Source organism: Galeopterus variegatus, unplaced genomic scaffold (assembly GCF_000696425.1).
Source record: "Galeopterus variegatus unplaced genomic scaffold, G_variegatus-3.0.2 Scaffold3335, whole genome shotgun sequence".
NCBI classification, from domain to species: domain Eukaryota; kingdom Metazoa; phylum Chordata; class Mammalia; order Dermoptera; family Cynocephalidae; genus Galeopterus; species Galeopterus variegatus.
In genome coordinates this window covers 34665-53597 of record NW_007729446.1, presented here as the reverse complement: position 1 = coordinate 53597, position 18933 = coordinate 34665, and the positions used below count along the sequence as shown (strand labels likewise).

The following is an 18933-nucleotide window of genomic DNA, read 5'->3' as shown; positions in this document are numbered from 1 at the left end:
AAAAAAAAAAAAAAAAAAAAAAAAAAAAAAAAAAAAAAGGATAGCTTGAAGCTCAAGGAGTCCTAGTCTCAGGTGCCCAGTCCCCCTGGGCAGGTCACATTCAGGCACAGCCTACCTGTAAAGGGATGAGGTGCAGAGAGTGGAGGATGACAATCATAGAAGAGGAAGCAGATGTCTGTCCTCAGTAGCCTCCACCCCAGGCAATAAGGCAGAGCCTCAAGGCCACCATGGGTGGTGCTGACTGCTGGTTCTGTGTCCTTCCCGGATCCCTGTCTACTCCTCATTCTCACTGGTAACGCTGACGTCCCAGCAAAGGGAGAGAGGAGGCGATGGAAGAAGGAGTCAGAAAAGATACCCTCGTAGCTTGGCATCCCTCCCAGGCCAGTCTTGGTCCAGAAGCCCCTGTGGCTCGGGTTTCAGAATCCTCCTGCAGGCCATCCTGGGTCAGGTGATTTGCCCCTTTGTCTCTCATCCCTACAAACCAAACTGCCCTCAAGGAGACCAGTGACTTGTCTAAAACCGCGTCTTCGAACCGTGGTTCCCTCACCTGTAAAACAAGCCGACTGATTTGAAGATTAAATGAGCGAGCCGTAGAAAGCACCCGGCTCGTGGTAGACAGTCACTAAATATTAAATCAATGGGTGAAGGACGAGAAAGCGCGGTTGGTGCAAGAGGTCTGGAGGGTGGCGGGTGGGAGGCTGAGGGAGAACCCAGGTCGAGTGCAGGGAGCGGGACACAGCACGACCGGCCGAAATCGGGGGCAACAGCCCGACCTCTTGGGCAGGGGTCTGCTTCAACTAGCATTATTGGGGAAAGTCTATCCAAGAACAGGAGACTTGGCAGATGAGAAGGACTCGGCCCAGGACGAGCTGGGAGAAGAGCATTCTCGGTGGAGAGTGAATGAATGAAGTCCTGGATGTGGGGGAGGATTTGGTTTGTTCTAGAGAAGGAAGGAGAACCATGTGGTCAGAGCGCAGTGTAGGGAGGGAGAGGGATTGAGCGGGGTTGTGAAGAGGGAGCCAGTCCAGCGTGGCCATGAAAAGGAGCCTGCATTTCACTCTACCCCTGCCCCTCGCCTCGCCACGCCACGCCCCCAGCACCACCCCGCCCCTTGGCCCCGCCTCCGGCCCCACCCTGCCCCTCGCCCCGCCCCAAGGCCCGGAAGCGAAAGCCGCTCCGCCTCTTCCGAGCGGGGTCACGGCCCAGCTGTGGGGAGCAAGGTTTCCGAGAGTGCGGGGCGTTTCGTGGGTCAGGGCGGCCCCCGGCCCGGCGCCATGTCCCGGAACCTGCGCACCGCGCTCATTTTCGGTGGCTTCATCTCCCTGATCGGCGCCGCCTTCTACCCTATCTACTTCCGACCCCTGATGAGGTTGGAGGAGTACCGTGAGTGACCTCTAACCCCGCGCGGTGACCTGGCCCCAGTAATCACCCTCCCACCCCCCAAGGCCAGTCAGCTCCGAGTGGTGCTGGGGAAAGAACTTGGCTCGGGAGTCAGGTTAGGGCCAGGTGCGAATCCCGCCATGTGCAGCTTTGTCACCGTGGACTCAACCTCTGCAATCCTGAGCATCCTCGTCTATAAAATGTCTGTATCTATACTATCATCTATAAGCAAACTGCCGAGCCTCCTGTGAGGCTCAGAGGTGGTAATGTATATAAAAGCAGCCTGCACATGGTAGGTCAACACTAAGTACTAGTTCATATTCAAGGCTAACATTTCCTGAGCGCTTGTCATGTGTCAGGCTAGGCATACATTGTGTCGTTTAATATGCACAACCTCACCTTGAGATGAATATTATTACCCATTTTACAGATGAGGGAGTTGAGGCTCAGAAAGGTTTTAGAACATGCCCAAGTTCACACGGCTAGTAAGTGGCAAGGCACATATTCCAACCCAGGCTTCTGTCCCCAGAGCCTCCTCCATACAACAAAGCTGGGAATGGTGAAGTTGGGGCAGACGGATGGAACCCTGATCATCATGAGCTGAAAGGTGTTTTTATCGCACTCCATTACACTCCCAAAGATGTCTTTGAGCAGAAATATTTCAAACTGAAATTGTTAACCTGGGTTTTTGAGTTTTTCCTCTCCTTTTCCTGCAAATCATTTTTTAGATTCTGCTGGCTTCCTTCATTTTAAGCTGGTTGCTCACATGACAATGGTGAATATCCTGGGAGTAATTTTCCTCCTTAATCATTCAAGTCCTCTCATTCTAAACACCAGACTCTCCTTCCTTGAGACCTATACCTCAGCAAAGATTAGCACTTTGATACATCTGAAACCATCTGTCAAGAGAGAAAATATTAGGCATTAGAGGCTCATTTTGTTCTCCAGGAAACCTGAATCATCTTGAAGATGGAAGACAGCCAAACCTGCCCCTTGAGAATATTAACGGAGGCTGAAAGCTTGGCGATTTGAAGGGGAAAGCTTCATGTAAACACTGTGCCCATTACAAATGCTGCAACATTTGGTTTCTAGAGGCAGAGTATCACACACTCAAATTTCTTTGTAGCTTCTTTTCATCAGCCAAGACTGAGATGGCCTCTGGGCATTCTGCCTTCCAGTCTTATCTGCAGGTACCATGCGTGGGGGTAAGGTGGGGCCCTGTTGAAGCCCTGCCTAATCTATTTCCATCATCCTTTGTCACCAGATCCCTGCCCCAGGTTATTTGATGATGGCCTTTAGAGTTGAACTTGGGATAAGGGAGCTGCTTTGGATTCCATTAGAAAAATTTCAGTTATGAAGACTAGAAAAGAGATTCTTTTTTTTTTTTTTTTGTCTTTTTCGTGACCGGTAAGGGGATCGCAACCCTTGGTGTGGTGTCGCCCGCACCGCGCTCAGCCAGTGAGCGCACCGGCCATTCCCATATAGGATCCGAACCTGCGACGGGAGCGTCGCTGCGCTCCCAGCACCACACTATCCCGAGTGCGCCACGGGGCAGGCCCAGAAAAGTGATTCTTAATGCTTTTGTCCCCCTGGGAACATTTGAGTCTATCTGGAGATAGTTTTGCCTGTCAAACTTGGAGGGGTAGGGAGGCTGTGGCCATGGCGAGTGTGCTACTGGTATCTAGTGGATAGAGTCCAGGGATGCTGCTAGACTCTCTGCAATGCACGTGGGACAGCCCCTCACAACAAAGAGTTACCCAGCCCCAAATGTGAGAAACCCTGCTGTAGATCAGGTGATCAAGGTGTGGGTTTGTGCTGTGTATACCAATACCAGTCAGGGATACTCCAGAATCTGAGTCTTTTGAGACAGACAAATCAGGCCTTTTAGGTGAACATTTAGTGAGTGCAACTACAATATCTGAATTTTTAACTGGAAGACAGTCAATGCCTGCTTACTTTTCTGTTCCATTTTGATTAATTTGGCCAGCTGTTATCTGGGAGTCATAGCTGATTCTTTAATCAGGTAAATAATGCTAAAGGTCTAATATTTATTGGAAGTTTACTTTACATCTGGCATTCTTCTAAGCACTTTGTGTATATTAATCCAATTAGTATTCATAGCAACACTTGTGGTAGCTGCTATGTGATCATCATCCCCATTTTATATGTGGACAAACTGAGGTATGGAGCAGTGAAGTAACTTGTACAGGAATCCACAACTGATGAGTCATAGATCTAGGATTTGAACGGGTACTTTTAATCTCTAAACCACACTGCCTCTCTAAGGGGGTGAGAAAAAGCAGTGAGGCAGATGAGGGTCTAAACATGCTACTATATGAATGACCTTAGGGTAAGTTACCTCACCTCTCTGAGCCTGCCTCTTTCCTCATCTGTAGCAGTGCAGCTTACTGTACTGAATTGACAGGTTTTGGGGGAAATTAAATGAGTATAGAAATACCTAGTATAGTCTTATATTAGGCATTGCATAAAAACATTTGAAAAAATAAGGAGCCACGAGAGCAGGGATATGACATGAGACTTAAGCAGGTGGACAGACATAGGGCTGGCTGACCTGGGAGTAAACTGGGGTCCAGGTGCCTCACTGGGCTGAGGTGTTCATGACCAGGTCATGGGAACCTACTGTGCGGACAGAGTTTCAGTTCATTTCGGTGAATTCATCTAGCGTATGTTTAGCTTCTCATGTTTTCAAACTGTACTTTTTTTTTTTTTAAAGATGACCGATAAGGGGATCTTAACCCTTAACTTGGTGTTGTCAGTTCCGTGCTCTCCCAAGTAAGCAAATCGGCCATCCCTATATAGGGATCTGAACCCTTGGCCTTGGTGTTACCAGCACCACTCTCCCAAGTGAGCCATGGGCCAGCCCCTTCAAACTGTATTCTGCTAGTCACAATGTACCTGGCACTGTGTTAGGGGCTGGCTGTACATGACCAAACAAGATGGTCAGTGGCTTCTTTCCATTGCATGCTTCCCATCTTTGTCCTAACCTCCTCCCTCCACCCATTCCTTAGACTGAGCTTCTACCATGCCCTTTTTCCCTGCCTCTACCACACCCCATATACTACCCCTTGTCTACCCAGCAGCCATCGTGGTCTTTCCTGGTTACTTGTTATTGCTGATTTCTACCTTATTTGCATTTGGTCAGGAAATGTGGACTATACTATTTTCATTCTTTCTTATTAGTCAGGATTTGCTTTGTGGTGTGGTACAGGTCAATTTTTGTAAATGTCCCTTGTGCTCGGAATGATGTATATTTATTCTCTTTTGGGTGTAGAGTTCTGTATATGTTGATTACAGATCAAGCTTCTTGAATCTGTTACTTAGATATCTTGAAGCCATATTAGTAGGTGCTTATAATCTGGAGAATTTGTATCCAGTTATTAAATAGAGAACCTCTTAATCCTTAATATTCTTCCCCAACTCTATTTTATCTGATATTATTATTGCTACCAGCTTTCTTTTGGTAATGTTTTTCTGCTATATTCTTTTCTCTCATACATTTAGCCTTTATTTGTCCTATTCAAAAGTCTCATAACCAGCATAAACTGGATTTTTTAATCCAACCTGATAATGTCTTTTAACTATTGGATTGAGTTAATTTTCATTCATTATGTTTACTGATACATATGCATTTATTTTTCCCATCTTATTTAATGTTTTCTATTAATTCTGTTTGTTTCCTTTTTTTTTCTTTTTTGCCTTCAAGACTTCTTTTTCTCCTTCCTTTTTGAAAGTTGTCCATTCTGTTTTTACTCTTTTGTGATTACTATTAAAGTTTAAAGTTAGCCAATATCTTTACCCTCTGAATAATACAAGGGCCTTAGAATGCCTTAGCCCTTGTCCCATACATCTTAGGTATTATTTTAGTCCTGCCTTGTGTTTATTACTCCCCAATTCGGTTAATACCATCACAGTTCTATATAGTCACTGATTTTTTGTCTTTGCCCACATTCTTTACCAATCCTTCTTGCATCTCACTCCTTTCTAGTTTTAGTTTTCTTCCTTCTGAAATACATCCATTAGTGTTTCTCTGGTTAGAATTTGTAACTGGGAAACTTTGTTGTTTGTCAGTGATTGTGGAGAAGTCCAGGTCTTCTGCTGTTGAGAAGTCTTTGTTACACCCTTTGTTCTTCATATTTGATCATCTCTCTTGCTTGATTAAAATACTTCAGTAACCCTCTAGTGTCTTTAAAGTACAGCCCATGGAGGATCACAGAAGTATTTTAATAAGGAGAGCGAAGTGATCAGATTCACTCTTTACAAGCATCAATCTGTATGTGAAGGAGGGGCTGGAAGGGTCAAGTCCAGGGGCAAGAAAGCCAGGCCCAGGAAGGCTGTATTTCCTGTGACCTCAGGTTATATGACTGTATCCTGAACCGAAGTGATGGTTATGGGACTGGGGAGAAGTGACTGTGTTTGGGAGCTGTATGTAAGAAGTCAACTCTGCAGGGATTTGTGGCTGCTCGTGATCAGCCACAAGGGTGAGGGAGGGAGAGGAAGGAAAGTAGCACCCAGCTCTCCAGCTCCAGCAGCTGAGGAGATGGTGGTGCTAGTCAATGACTGGAAACTCAAGAAGGAATTGGTCTTGGGGGTGAGAGGATGAGTTAGTTCAATTTGGGACGAATTGAGGTTTAGGTATCTGTCGTGCCCTTAGAAATTGTCCAAAGACAATGGGACGTGCCAGTCTGGAGCTGAGATACTGGATGTCAGCTGGAGCTACAGTAGGCATCGTCAGCACATGGATGGGAATCGGCATTACTGGAGTAGGGAAGTGTTCCCAGGCAGCATTCAGAGATTGAAAGGGACAAGATGGCCTAGGACAGCGTGCTGGTGAACACCAGTGTTTGAAGGTCTGAAGAACAGGCGGTCAGAGGAAGAGAAGGGACCTCAAAGGAAACAGAGGAGGAGTGACCAGAGAGACAGGATTAAAACCAGGAGACACCACAGTCACAAGCCCCATGAAGACAGCACTTCATGAAAAAGGATGTGGTCAGCAGGGTTAGGCTGCTTGGAAACAGAAAGATAAGGAGTGAAAATATCCATTTTGCATAAAGAAGGTAGAAGTTATTGGTGATTTTGCTATTTTGTTTCAGTGGTTTGGAAGTGGACAGAAAGCAGATTGCAGTGGTTTGAAGAGTAAATAGACAGTATATTAAATTGACTATTTAAAGATGTTTGGCTGTATGAAGAGGATAATGGCAAAGTAATATTTGCAGCAGACCACAGGATCTGGGGAGAGTTTTGTTATACTTTTAGTTTGTGCTGGGAGAGATGAGAGAGCCAAGAAAGTCTTGGACAAAGATGCTGGAGAGAGAAGGCAGTCTGTAGAGGGGGAGGGGGATGGGTCCTAAGCTCAGGTAGAGGAAAGAGCCTTGGACTAAAGGCAGACACCTCTTCCACCAGATCAGGAGGGACAGGTGTGGATGCAGCTAAATGTAGGTTTGATGTCAGCAAGTTGTAGACACTTCCTTCCAGGTGATGTCTCCTTTTCTCTTTGTGACACAGAAGGTCGTCTATAAGTAAGAGGCACAACCTCTAGGCTGGACTCTCCTTTCTTGAAATAGCCTTCCCTGAGCTTCCATGGTCCCCTCCACCAGTACTGCTAGGTTTGCTCTTTTGCTCCTGCCTTTCAGCAACTCCTTCTTAATCACTCTTGTTAGGTTTTCCCCTTCTGACTGTCCTGCATGTGTTTTTATTCTCCGGGATTCTGGGCATACCGAGGAGAAGCCCATAGTTCTTGGAAGGGCAGGGCAGGGCAGAAGCCCAGAGAACTGGGTTACTAGTAAATACAAGATGTGGAGCCAGTGGTTGGCAAGGGAGAAGCCCAGGCCATGTAGAGCCCAAGTGTCAGGTCAGTTTGGGTGCTCCAGCTGGGCCAGCCTGGGATATGGGGACAGGTAGATTCCAGGATCTCTGGAATACGCCTACAGATGGCAGAAAAGAGGAGGAAGGCTGCTGAGGTAAAACAAAGCCAGGAGAAGATCTCCCTGCAGAACAGGAAGCCAGTGTCATGAGACTGCCTTTTTGGATTTCACATTGACATTCAGTGTGCTCATCAGCTCTTTCATTAACTCAGCGAGGCTTTACTAAATGTTACGTGGAGTGCAAGGTCATTTCTGTACCCCAAATACTGAAATGAGCAGTGGGGATGGCATTGGAGGGTGGTCAGCGATCCAGACCCAAACTATGGGTGGAGTTCTGCTGCGCTTCTGGAGGGAGTCCCACACGCTGCACTAGCTTTCACCCTGTGGCACAGCGTAGTTTGGATGAGGAGGCCACATTTAGGGAAGAATACAGGTGGCTGTAACTAGAAGCCTAATCTGTCTTTGTTTGCTAGAACTACACAGTGATCCTGAATATAGCCTTTTAAAAATAACGTGCATTTTAGGCATTTGAGGCCATCCTATGAAAGAAACACAATAAGATTATTTTCTTTGATCCTCTTTATTTTTAATTTTAATTAGGTGTGCAGAAGCATAAAATCATAGGGTTTTGCCAGATGGGACTTGAGCTCACTTCAGTCCCCCTCATTTAGATGACTTGTACAAGGTAACCCAGCACATTAATTGCTGGTGTACACTAGACCCTAACTCCCCTGACCTTGTCTGTACTTAATGTCCTGTCTCATAACGCCTTTAAGAGAGTGAAGCATGTCGAACAGTTAGCAAAGCAGAAGGTCACCTGGAAGAGCTGTGAGGGGACCCTAGTTCTGCTCTGTCTCAGTCATTTTTTGTCTGCTGCACCTTGCTGCCCCCAGCTGAGAGTGTGTCATCTACAGGCAGAACGGGGTTATAAGAAATCACTCGATGCAGAAATAATTCTTACCTTATAAGCGCATTTTCCCTATTATGTGCCAGGTGCTTAGAATATACTTTTCATTCATTTCACCCTGTAATCCAATGAAATGCACAGACTGACTGAAGTCTTGTTTTCTAACTGGCATTACAAATCTCCCTGCATTCAACCAGACTCTCTGGTGAGAAAACAAAAGTGTTTACATTGTTGGGAGGAGCCAGTGCTTTGAGTGCCCATTCGGTCCCCTTCAGCCAGCTGGCTCACACTTAGCCTCTGGTTCACACTTGCCACCCGTACACTTCCAGTTCTGGAATACCCCATAAGCAGACGGAGTATGTGTCTAGGCAACAGCAGCAAAATGGAAACACTGAAAAGTTTTTTGTGGGATTTTTTTGTATTTGCTATTTTAAAAAAGAGAGACACTTTGAAGTAATCATCATGGAACAGTCATAGTGTTTGTTGTTGGACTTATACATGTTTTACAGTTGTGTTGTTTTTTTTTTTATTTATAAAAATCTAAACCAATAGAAAACATCCAAGAGTAGTACAATAAATTCCTGTATATCCTTCACCTAGGTTTACCGGTTGTTAACATTTTGCCACATTTGCTTTCTCCCCCTATATATAATACATATATAATTATATATACACGTATATTGTAATTACTACTATTATTTTGCTGAACCATTTGTAAATTTAAGATATTGTGAGATTCATTTCTAAACAACTCAGCCTGTATTTCCTAAGAACGAGGATATTCTCTTACATAACCTTAATATAATTATTCAATCCAGGATATTTAATGTTGATACAATGCTATTATCAAATATACAGTCCATATTCAAATTTTGCCATTTGTCCCGATTACTTCAGGTTGTGAGTTGCTCATTGGCAAGAGGAGATGGGGGAGGTAGATTTCCGAGGTCATACTCTGCACCGGCTTTTATCTGCTTTTTTATTTTAGATTTCCATCTGCTGGTCCTCCATCCACAAGAGCACCCTCAACTAATAGTTATAAGACTGCTGTGGGGACTGGCACATAGATATACTGCATTGTTTGCTTTTTTATGAATGTTTAAAAAAAGTAACAAGTCACGCAGTAGGTTTATTTCCCAAAATGGACTTTTTTCTATAAGGATGTGTTTTCATTTGCAAAGACTTAAAAATTATTAGATGGATTCTTTTAATACTATACAAAAATCAGCCCATCTGAAGGTATTACTAGTTTTAATAATGTACCTTAGCCCTTTGACTAGAGAGAACGATCCTCAATTAAAACTACAAATCAAACCACTGCCTGAGCACCAGGGGGCAGAGTTGGGCTTGCTGAGAGGCAGGAGTGGGGAATTTTCTCACCCAGTGTTCTGTAGTTGGGCTTTAATCATCCCTCTCCTGACAGAAGCGTGCTCACTACTGGAATCAGTAATTCGCTTATGCTGATTTGTTCACATACTTAAACCTCTGACTTCTGCCAATGCTCTCTTCCTGAGGTTCGTATACATTTGCTATTTCTCCAGTGATAGCGAAATAGAAACCTAATGTCAACCTCATCAAGATGTACTTGCTAAATCCCGAGAGACTAGTTTATGTTTTCCTTTCAGCATATTCCACATCCACAAATAAAGTGTCTTTGTGTCTCATCACGAATTTACATAAGACTGCTTTGGCTTTAGAGTATTTATAAAACATTAATGGATTAAGGAACCACAGGATGTAGATAGAATGCTAATACCTGGTTATCACTTGGTGTAGGAACTGGTTCAGCAAAGTGGTTTAAATTGCCTGGCCAAGACAAACTACAGAGGTGGTAGCATTAGGACAGGATTATAAAGAGATTATGGTCTATTTAAAATAAATCCATAGCCTCTCTCCAACCTCATTAGCAATTAGCAGGAAAGTGTGAAGACAGGGATTCCTTTCTCTTTACTTGGTTCTCCATTCCATCGTAAGAAGTTTGAACACAATTAGGCATTCTGTCCTTGGCACCAAAAGTCAGCTTTCTTTGATGCTTGGCAGTCTGCCAGCTTCTTTGGCTTTGCAGTACCTGCTTCTTGGAGGATGTGTTCAGCACACCCGGTGTCTGATTTTCTTAAATCTATGGGTCTAGAATGCTTTTGACAATCAGTTGTTTTTAAAAACTCATCTCTTCCCTATTCCATAATATCAGAAAATAGACCTTTTAGGTCTGGAAAATTATATTTATTTTTGTTTCTGGCAAGACTGATGACAGTGCGGTCTTTTACTACTTGGCATTTTGTAAGAGCCTGTTTGAAACATCCATACTTACAGACTTACGTGTCAACAGTGGCAATAGGGCTCAGTCCTACAAGAATTTAATGTTTTAGGAAATGAGAATGCCTTTTGTGTTATTTCGGACAGTCTGACACCTTAGAGGCCCCATATCATCTGCTCTAGATGGAAGAAGTCTTTTGGCATACCTTGGTCCAGAGGGTCTTGGTTACCATTCACCTGCTACTTTTCAGAGCAGTGCAGTGAAACCATCAGGTCATTGTCTATAATCAGCCTCATTATGCTATGTCTTCTCTCTATCCTTCTTAGAATTAGATATCAAGATTCACATAATCCCCACTTCCCAGTGTTTTATTTGCCAAAGCAAAACTTAGCATTGATAAAACCATCAGGTAGGTCATATAGGATTGACTTTCTGTCACATCACTAGAGAAGCAAGTTCAATGAATATTAGATTTGGTGAAACCCTGTGTCCTGTAACTTTATGCTTGTGTAACTTTATGAGAATCCAGGGGCCAAAATAAAGAAAATGTCCTAATATTAAATAAGAGCTAAATGTGGATTTAAAGAAACACACTGTCAGCCTGATTAAAACAAAGATCTGATTACAACATTTAATTACTATAATTTAGTGGTAAATATCCTTTGGTTCCAGGTCTTTCTCCTGAAAAGCTACCATTTGTTTGTCAAGATACTTAAAATAATAAGTCTTTGTTTTCACAGACCTTGGGTTTACTCTAAACCACTTAGAAAGATGTGTCAGAGTGCTTGAAGCCCAAAGACATAAAATGCCCAATTTCTCTTGGCCTTGCCTGTTGGACATCTCCAAAGAGACTGTCTTAGCCGCTGTTGCTACAACGCGCTTACTAATTGGCACAGCACCTGCAATCAATTAGGGAAGCTTCAATTATCCAAACCAAAACCACCCACCCAAAGATTAATTTTCTGCTCTATTTCCTATCAAAAACAGCATATTTAGCTCTGAGTCTAGTCCTTCAGTGAAGTGCATTTTAGACATATAAACTACATCATTTTCTTGTTAATTATACTTGTTCCTGCAATTCAGCAGCCTTCCCCTCGTAATATCACGCCCACCAGTTCTTTCAAAGTTGTTCTTTTTCTGTTGTTTTGTTGGCTTTCCAAAATGCTGAGATCACAGAGAAAAGATGTTAGTTGGGAGCTTTTCTTGTGAAGTATGGCTTTTTTTATTTTATTGCAAATACCCAATCTCTTTGAGTTATAGGATCTAACTTGTCCAACCTGAAAGCTTTGAGTAATGGCATCTCTGAATTTAATAGCAATCATAAATATTTTCTAATCGTCCCATATCATTGGCCTATGTAAATACAAAGATTTCACCCTCTCCCACTTTTAAAGAGTAATTTTTCTGTTGTGTTTCTTAGAGAAGGAACAAGCCATAAATCGGGCTGGTATTGTTCAAGAGGATGTGCAACCACCAGGTAAACAAACAAACAAAAATCTCATTTGTGCTATTGTGTTAGGGGCTTTGTGTATGTTTGCTTTGTGGTGGAGAGCAGGAGAATGCTTTTTAGCTTACAGACTAGATTGTAATTTTGCTATCTATTTCACAACAGTTGCCATTGTATGTAGGGGCCACCCAAGACTTCATTTTAATATTTCACTTTGGAATTCTTTTTGCAGGTTTGCCACATTCCTCTTTTGTGTTTGATAAATGGGCATAAAAATGTAGCAAATGTGCAGTTAAATATGAAGTGTGAAGGGCTGTTTTGCAGACTTATTTACCAAGCACCTATTTAAATACTACCCTCATGGGAAAATAGTGTTTACTTGTGAGCTGTTTTAACTGATATGGATCTGCTTTATACAAAAGCTCAGAAAGTTCCCTTTATGGCTGAATGGTTAGTTCCTTTAAGATGATCCAAGTTGGCTGAGAATGAGAGGTTTCCAGTTTATTAACCAAATCTCTTGTAATCTGTGGCAACATTCTTATTTATATATTTATTTTTTAACTAGGCCAGATAACATATCTTCCTGTTACGGGGCAATTTCTGAGCCATTTAAAAGTCCTTGGTGTCTGCCATGGCTTCCCAGCCATTTCATTCCTGGGTTCTAGCAGTCTGTTCTCACCATAGCAAACTACACTGTAAATTGCACAACTCAATTCTGATGTCATTTTGTTTGTTTGGGTTTGAGGGAAGTAGTGGGACATTTAAAAATGAATCCTGTCTTTATTCGTGTTTCTTTTATAGGGTTAAAAGTGTGGTCTGATCCATTTGGCAGGAAATGAGAAGGCTGTCATCAATTCCGATTATGAAAGTAGATATCTTCAGGCTGTAGATTCTGCATCGAGTGCAATAAATCACCTCACTATAGAACAATGACTGGAGAAGAAAACTCTGTAATGCCATGAAGTAAGAATCCTTGTAATAAAAGACTCTGCACAAGGATTAATATTTCCCTTCTTAAGTATCAAAAGAACCCTGGAACAAATTATGCCATTTTGGAAGATTTTCATGATTCATTTGGCTTGCCAAAAATGAAGGTATCTCACCCAGCTGTGTTTGGAGGAGATCTGCTTATTACTAAGTCTTTACCACTCACCCAGCTGAGCTGTGATAGGAATACAAGTGACCGATGGGCTTGAGTAGATCCAGATCTACTTTGCCATCTTCCAAATGAGAGATTTCAGTGAAAAACCACCATGCTGAGCTGCCTCATAGGACTCTTTGAAAATGTTCAAGTTGATAAAGCTCTTTGAAGACAAGGTACTTTGTGCAGCTTAACCATCTCTTGTTGAAGATTGCTTCATGTTGGAAAATAAATAAATGTGAAGCAAGTTAAACTAGATAGGTACACATGCCTAGTGGAAATCAATGGTGAATTAACAGAAGTGAAAATATGTATATTAAATTGACTTATTTTTACTTCGCAATGGTGTGTTTTTTTGAAAATCTTTTTTTGTAAACTAATTAAATTATAAGACCAAGAAGTACTATTTGACTAGGTTATATTTGATTAGATATTTGTATGGTGTTCATCTGTTTGCATGTGTAAATGTTTTAAAGGTAAATAGCAAATGTGTTGAGACAAGTATCTATTGAATGCCAATTCTCTATCTCACCAGGTGCTGCAAAAACAAGAGTGGAAGGAATTCTTTTTCTTTCTCTCTTTCTCTTACTCTCCTTCCCTCTCCTCCTCTCCTCTCCCCGTCTGTCTCCCCCTCCATCTCCCCCTCCCTCCGCTCTCTCCTGCTCTGTCTAGCTACTTACTAGATGATATGCTTCTGAAGAGACACTGTAGGCTTTCTTTAGATGAGCTGCCTGATGACATAATTTTATTGTTGTGAACTTGCAGTTTAGTAACAGACAGCTGGCCCAATTATGTAATTACTGTCAAAAAGAAATAAGATTGATAGTTCCAAACCCAACATCATCATTTTTGGTAGGCATTCTCTAACATTTAATTGACTTATAGTTAACAACCCAATAAAGGAAGTTGACTCATTAGGGGTACATTTGACCCCTATTTTCCATGGAGGGGGCACCACGAAGTTACATAACTTAAAGGCAAATGTTGTATGGGTGCTTAATTGAGATCTCTTTATGACTGAGGCAAGCTCTTGGTACCATCTGCTTTGGAAGTTGTCCAGGCTAGAATGCCTGTGTCTGAGTTCTGTAGAGGAGAACTATGGGGACTTGGTTGACTGTCTTTGATGGTGCAGACCCAGATTTGCCTTCTGAGTGGGATCTTTGTCCTGGGCCTGCCCCTGCCCTCTGTCTACCTTTTTGCAGGGATAAAGGGGCAGTCTGTCCTGCTCAGTTGCCTTGACATTTATAAAAGGATCACTCTTCATGTTGTCAGAGGTGTAACTTCAGCCTCTGCTGTCTGCACTTGACAGAAGCCAGGTTGTAAGAAATGCTATTCATGAGGATTGAGTGAGGGCCTTGCTGTTCATCCATGAGCTCCCCGTGTGTGCCCACAGGATGATAATAGAAGCACTTGAAAGAAGGGATCTTCGTCAAGTACATTTAGGAAACAGTTAAAGTGGATTAGGTTTATTTGCTTCTAATATATCCAAGAAAGGCATAACATTTCCCAAATGTGTTTGATCATGGAACGTTTTTCACTTCTGGGACTTGTGACTGTGGCATCCTTTCAGGGAAGTCTTCCTTTATATCATTGGTTCTTAAAGTTTTTGGTCTCAGAGACCCTCTACACTCTTAAAACTTTTCAGGAACTCTAAAGTGATTCTTTTTTGTGGATTATATCTGTAGATATTTACTGTATTAGAAATTAAAACAGAAAATTAAAAAATATTTATTGAATTATTTAAAAATGTCATTAACAAACACATAGGTTAATATGACGTGTTTTTGTGTAGAATTTATTTTCCTAGACAAAAAAAAATTGCAAATCTCATTAATGTCTGGCTTAACAGAAGACAGCTGGATTCTCTTACCTGCTTCTGCATTCGATCTGTTACTCTCACATGCCATATGGCCTCTGGAATGCTCCACTGTACACACCCATAAGAGTTTGAGAGTAAAAACAGGCAAGAAAGCTTTAGTAGTATTGTAAAAATAGTTCGGACATGCAGACCCCCTGAAAAGGTTTCAGAGACTCCTACAGGTCCCTGCACAATATTTTGAGTCCAGTTTTGTTTTTCCCCCTTGTACTACATCAGACCTCTTGAGAATTGTGTAACTCAATTGCATTAGTTCCCTCAAAGAGTTACGTGTAGTGAACTGTGCTTTGGCATGTTCATATTGAGGGAGATTATGAGGGCAAGGGAGAAACTGACAACATTTCTTACTGTTATTTCTGAAATGAAGTTGTTGGGCTCTTCATTTTCAATGTCTAGTAATATCCCCTTTAGGAAAACTTGAACTGGCATTTTTAAATCTCGGAACCAGAAATAGCAACACTGCCGAACAGTTGGGTTTTTTTTTAAATTTTTTCTAAAGATGACTGGTAAGGGGATCTTAACCCTTGGCTTGGTGTTGTCAGCACCACACTCAGCCAGTGAGCGAACCAGCCATCCCTATATAGGATCCGAACCCGTGGCCTTGGTGTTATCAGCACCACACTCTCCCGAGGGGGCCATGGGCCGACCCCATGGTCCAGCTTTTTAAAAAAGGCCTAAAACCTTGTAGAATGTATTTGGGCCCTTATGTTCACCTCATTCTTTTTTTCCCTCTGCCCTTATTTTTCTTCCTGCTTTCTCACTTCAGTTTTCTCTCTTATATTGTATGTTAGACCCCTCATTTTAAAATAAGGCAGGGCATAAGTATACATCCAATTGAAAACCACTTACAGTCTAGTAAAGGAAGTAAATTGACAAAAGATTAAAATAATATGGAATGTTAAAAGCGCCTTTAAAGAAGTCAGAGTATCTGCTAATACTGGACATATGCAAGCCTCGTGTCCCAGCAGTACTCCTTCCAGTTATTTATGCAGCAATGCATCCAGCAACTTGCTAGCAAACATGTACTAGAATGTTCACAGCAGCACTGGAAACTACCCAAATGCCCCCCCATAGTACAATGAATGAATATACTGTGGTGTGTTCACACGATGGAATATGATGCGGCAGTGAGGATGAACAATATACGGTAATGAGTCTCACAATGCTGAACAAAGGAAGCCAGTTGCAAGAGTACATACTTTAAGGTTCCATTTAAATAGAGAATAAAAGCAGGCAAACCTAGGCCATACAGGTAGAAGTCAAGATAGTGGCTACGCCTAGGGAGTGGAAGGGGTGGTGACTGGGAAGTGGTCCAGGGTGCTGTCAGGTTCTATTTTTCTTGATCTTGGTGCAGGTTAAATGGGTGTGTTGAGTTCCTGAATATTCATTGAGTTGTACAAATACTTTTGTAAATGTATGTCATACTTCATTAAAAATGTTTTTTAAAAAAAGTGAAAAGATTGGCTTTAGAAGAAAAAGAGGTTGTATTTAATTGTGGAATCAGAAATCTTTCCAGAGAATCTTGTTCAGTGGCAGGAGAGATGATTAAATCCTGTAGGGTTGTTGGGAAAAGTAGGAATACTGTATGTAAGGTGCCTATCACAATATCTGGGACATGGCAGGGGCCAGACTAATGATAGCTATTATCATAGATGGAGTAACTGACATTTGAACAGAGCCATGAAAAATGGGATTTAGACACACAATGGGTGACAGAGGTACATAGAAAAGTTAAGCAGAAATTTGAGAGATGATTTAGTTTGGGTATAGGTAGGTGTATATGTGGAGACCACTACACCAGGGGCTACCTGTCCCACACACCACTGTATCCTCCCACCTGGTGTGGGCTTGGCATACAGTAGGCACTTGGTCAGTACTGATGGATTGAATGATCAACTGAAAGAATGAGTGAGTGAATGAATGAAGGGAATGGTAGTTTAGGACCATGTGGTGGACACCCTTAAATATCAAGCTGATATTTTTTACTTAATTTAGGAGACATGAAGCGCTTTAGGCAGGAAGTGTTCCGAAAACGCTAAAGCCAGAGTGCTCTCCCCAGAGCAGTTGCAATTACAGTGGTAGCTGGAGCAGTTGGAGACTGTTACCTGTCCACTATGACGTCAGTACAGAAATGAAGAATAAGCATTTAGAAGCTTTCGAATCTGACAAAAAAACTTGGGCTTGCATTTTGTATTTTTAAATTTCTAATGCAGTTAATTTTTTTTGTATTTTACAATGGTCCACGATGGGCTAGTAGTTAGAAACAAACAAAACTGGGTTGTTTGAGAAGTGCTGTCCTTAAGGATGGATCTGACAGGATGTTCTCAGGTGCACATCAGTCCAGGGCTCAGAAGTCCTGTGAGCTCACCAGAGTTCCCCACCTCCTGAGGCTCCTGTGTTCTGAAGCATTTGCAGATGAAAACCCCCTGTTGCCTAGCCCTGGACAGGCGATTTCACTACACCTGCTGAGTGCAGAGGCCTAGTGCAGTTCATTCTGCTGGTTGGTAACAAAATATAGAGTTCACTGGCAACTCTGTGTGTGAGAAGGTAGGCGGGGCACTTGGGAGGCTGCTGTGCTGGCCCACTGACCATGTGCCTGAAGATGGCGTTAACTCTGCAGCTCTTGTCCCTGGAGCAGGGATCTCAGCCAGGAGGTGCAGCCAGGTCACTCTTCCCAGGATCTCCGAGCTGATAGCAGCAGCAGAGTGCCTCTCCCTCTTCTGCTTAGACTCTGCTGAGTGGTCTTCCCCCAACTGTGATTGAGTGAGTACATAGGAAGAAACGAGAAGTCACTGTCCCCGAGACTCCAGGAGGCTTGTCGTAGACTCCAAAATGGTCTCTTCTTTCTGAGGTTCTCTCTGTCACCACACATAACTAAAATAAGGTACAAAAAAAATTGGAATGCTTTGTCCAGACTCTTTTGGTTGCAAGTAACAGAAAACCAAATCCCAAATTATGCAAAAAGGAATTTGCTCGGTCCTCAGAGAGTTAGGAGTGAAGGATCCCTTCCATCTAAAGTGGTCAGGGAAGGCTTTTGNTTATTTTTCTGGTCCAATAGTACCTCACCAATGTTGTTTGAAATTGTTTCTATCTACTTTCTAAGTATCTCTTCATACCTCTTTTCTTTTACCCTCTGGGTCAGGCACGCATTTCTTTGTATTTGCTTACTGCTGCCAGCTTTGCTGGCTACTGCTCCAAAACTTCTCTCTCCATCTCTCTCCTATTTCACATCTTTTATTTCCTATATGTTGAGAAGCCAGATAACCACTCTTGTTAGGACCGCAAATTAAATGGGGTGACTTTGATTCATCTCGTGCCACTACCCATTCTTATAAATACAAGCATAAATCCTTTTTTTAGGCCATATTTTATTTAGCTTGATTTATTATTTCTCACAAGAATAGCTTTCCGTGAAAGTCCTGGAGGGAAAGGAACCTTGTAAAGATTCAAGAAGACATTTTCTGAGACATAATCCTTAGTAGCAGAGACAGCCATCCCCTAAACTAAAGAGACATGGACTAGTTTTTCTTTTAGCAACTTTTAGAGTGATAAATTGAGAGCTGAGATTAGATTTCCTTTAAAATCCGAGTCTCATAGATTCATCTCTTAAGGAACCAGTAGTTAATTGTGGACTAAATCACTGAGTAGATTTGTTTCTTTTCAGGGGCTGCTATTTGGGTGGTTTCAAGTTCCTTTTAGGTAATAACTATGTCTCCCCCCCAACATTCTAAGGGTCAGGTAGAAAATTTGTACAGTCAGAAAAGTGGAAAAAAGAAAATAGCCATTGCCTATTATTGCCTATGGTCCTACCATCCAGACACGATCACCACCAACATACAGCCTACATTTGTCATGCAGGTGGTTCCTTTGGCTGTCTGTGGGTCACCCATGAGGATTTGGGATAAACTGTATGTTACATAGTATGGGGTAAGAAGTAGGCCCTATAAGACCAAGATTGACAAGAGATGAGCATCATGGGCAACCATCATTCCAGCATTGCACAGGCAGGAGTGGGGTCACCTTGCCCCTCGTGAGTTTTCATT

At 42.4% G+C, this 18933-nt stretch overlaps 1 protein-coding gene across 1 annotated transcript in view; it reads left to right on the top strand.

Annotated features, from left to right (window-relative positions):
* LOC103600416 (small integral membrane protein 20-like) overlaps window positions 1-13418 on the top strand; it is a 15224-nt gene extending 1806 nt beyond the window's left edge. Inside the window, exons 3-5 of the mRNA XM_008584694.1 lie at window positions 1157-1383; window positions 11847-11903; window positions 12675-13418. Of these exons, the coding sequence (XP_008582916.1) occupies window positions 1157-1383; window positions 11847-11903; window positions 12675-12712 (322 nt within the window). The 3' untranslated portion in view covers window positions 12713-13418. The remainder of the gene's footprint in view (window positions 1-1156; window positions 1384-11846; window positions 11904-12674) is intronic.
* The last annotated feature ends 5515 nt before the right edge of the window (window positions 13419-18933 follow it).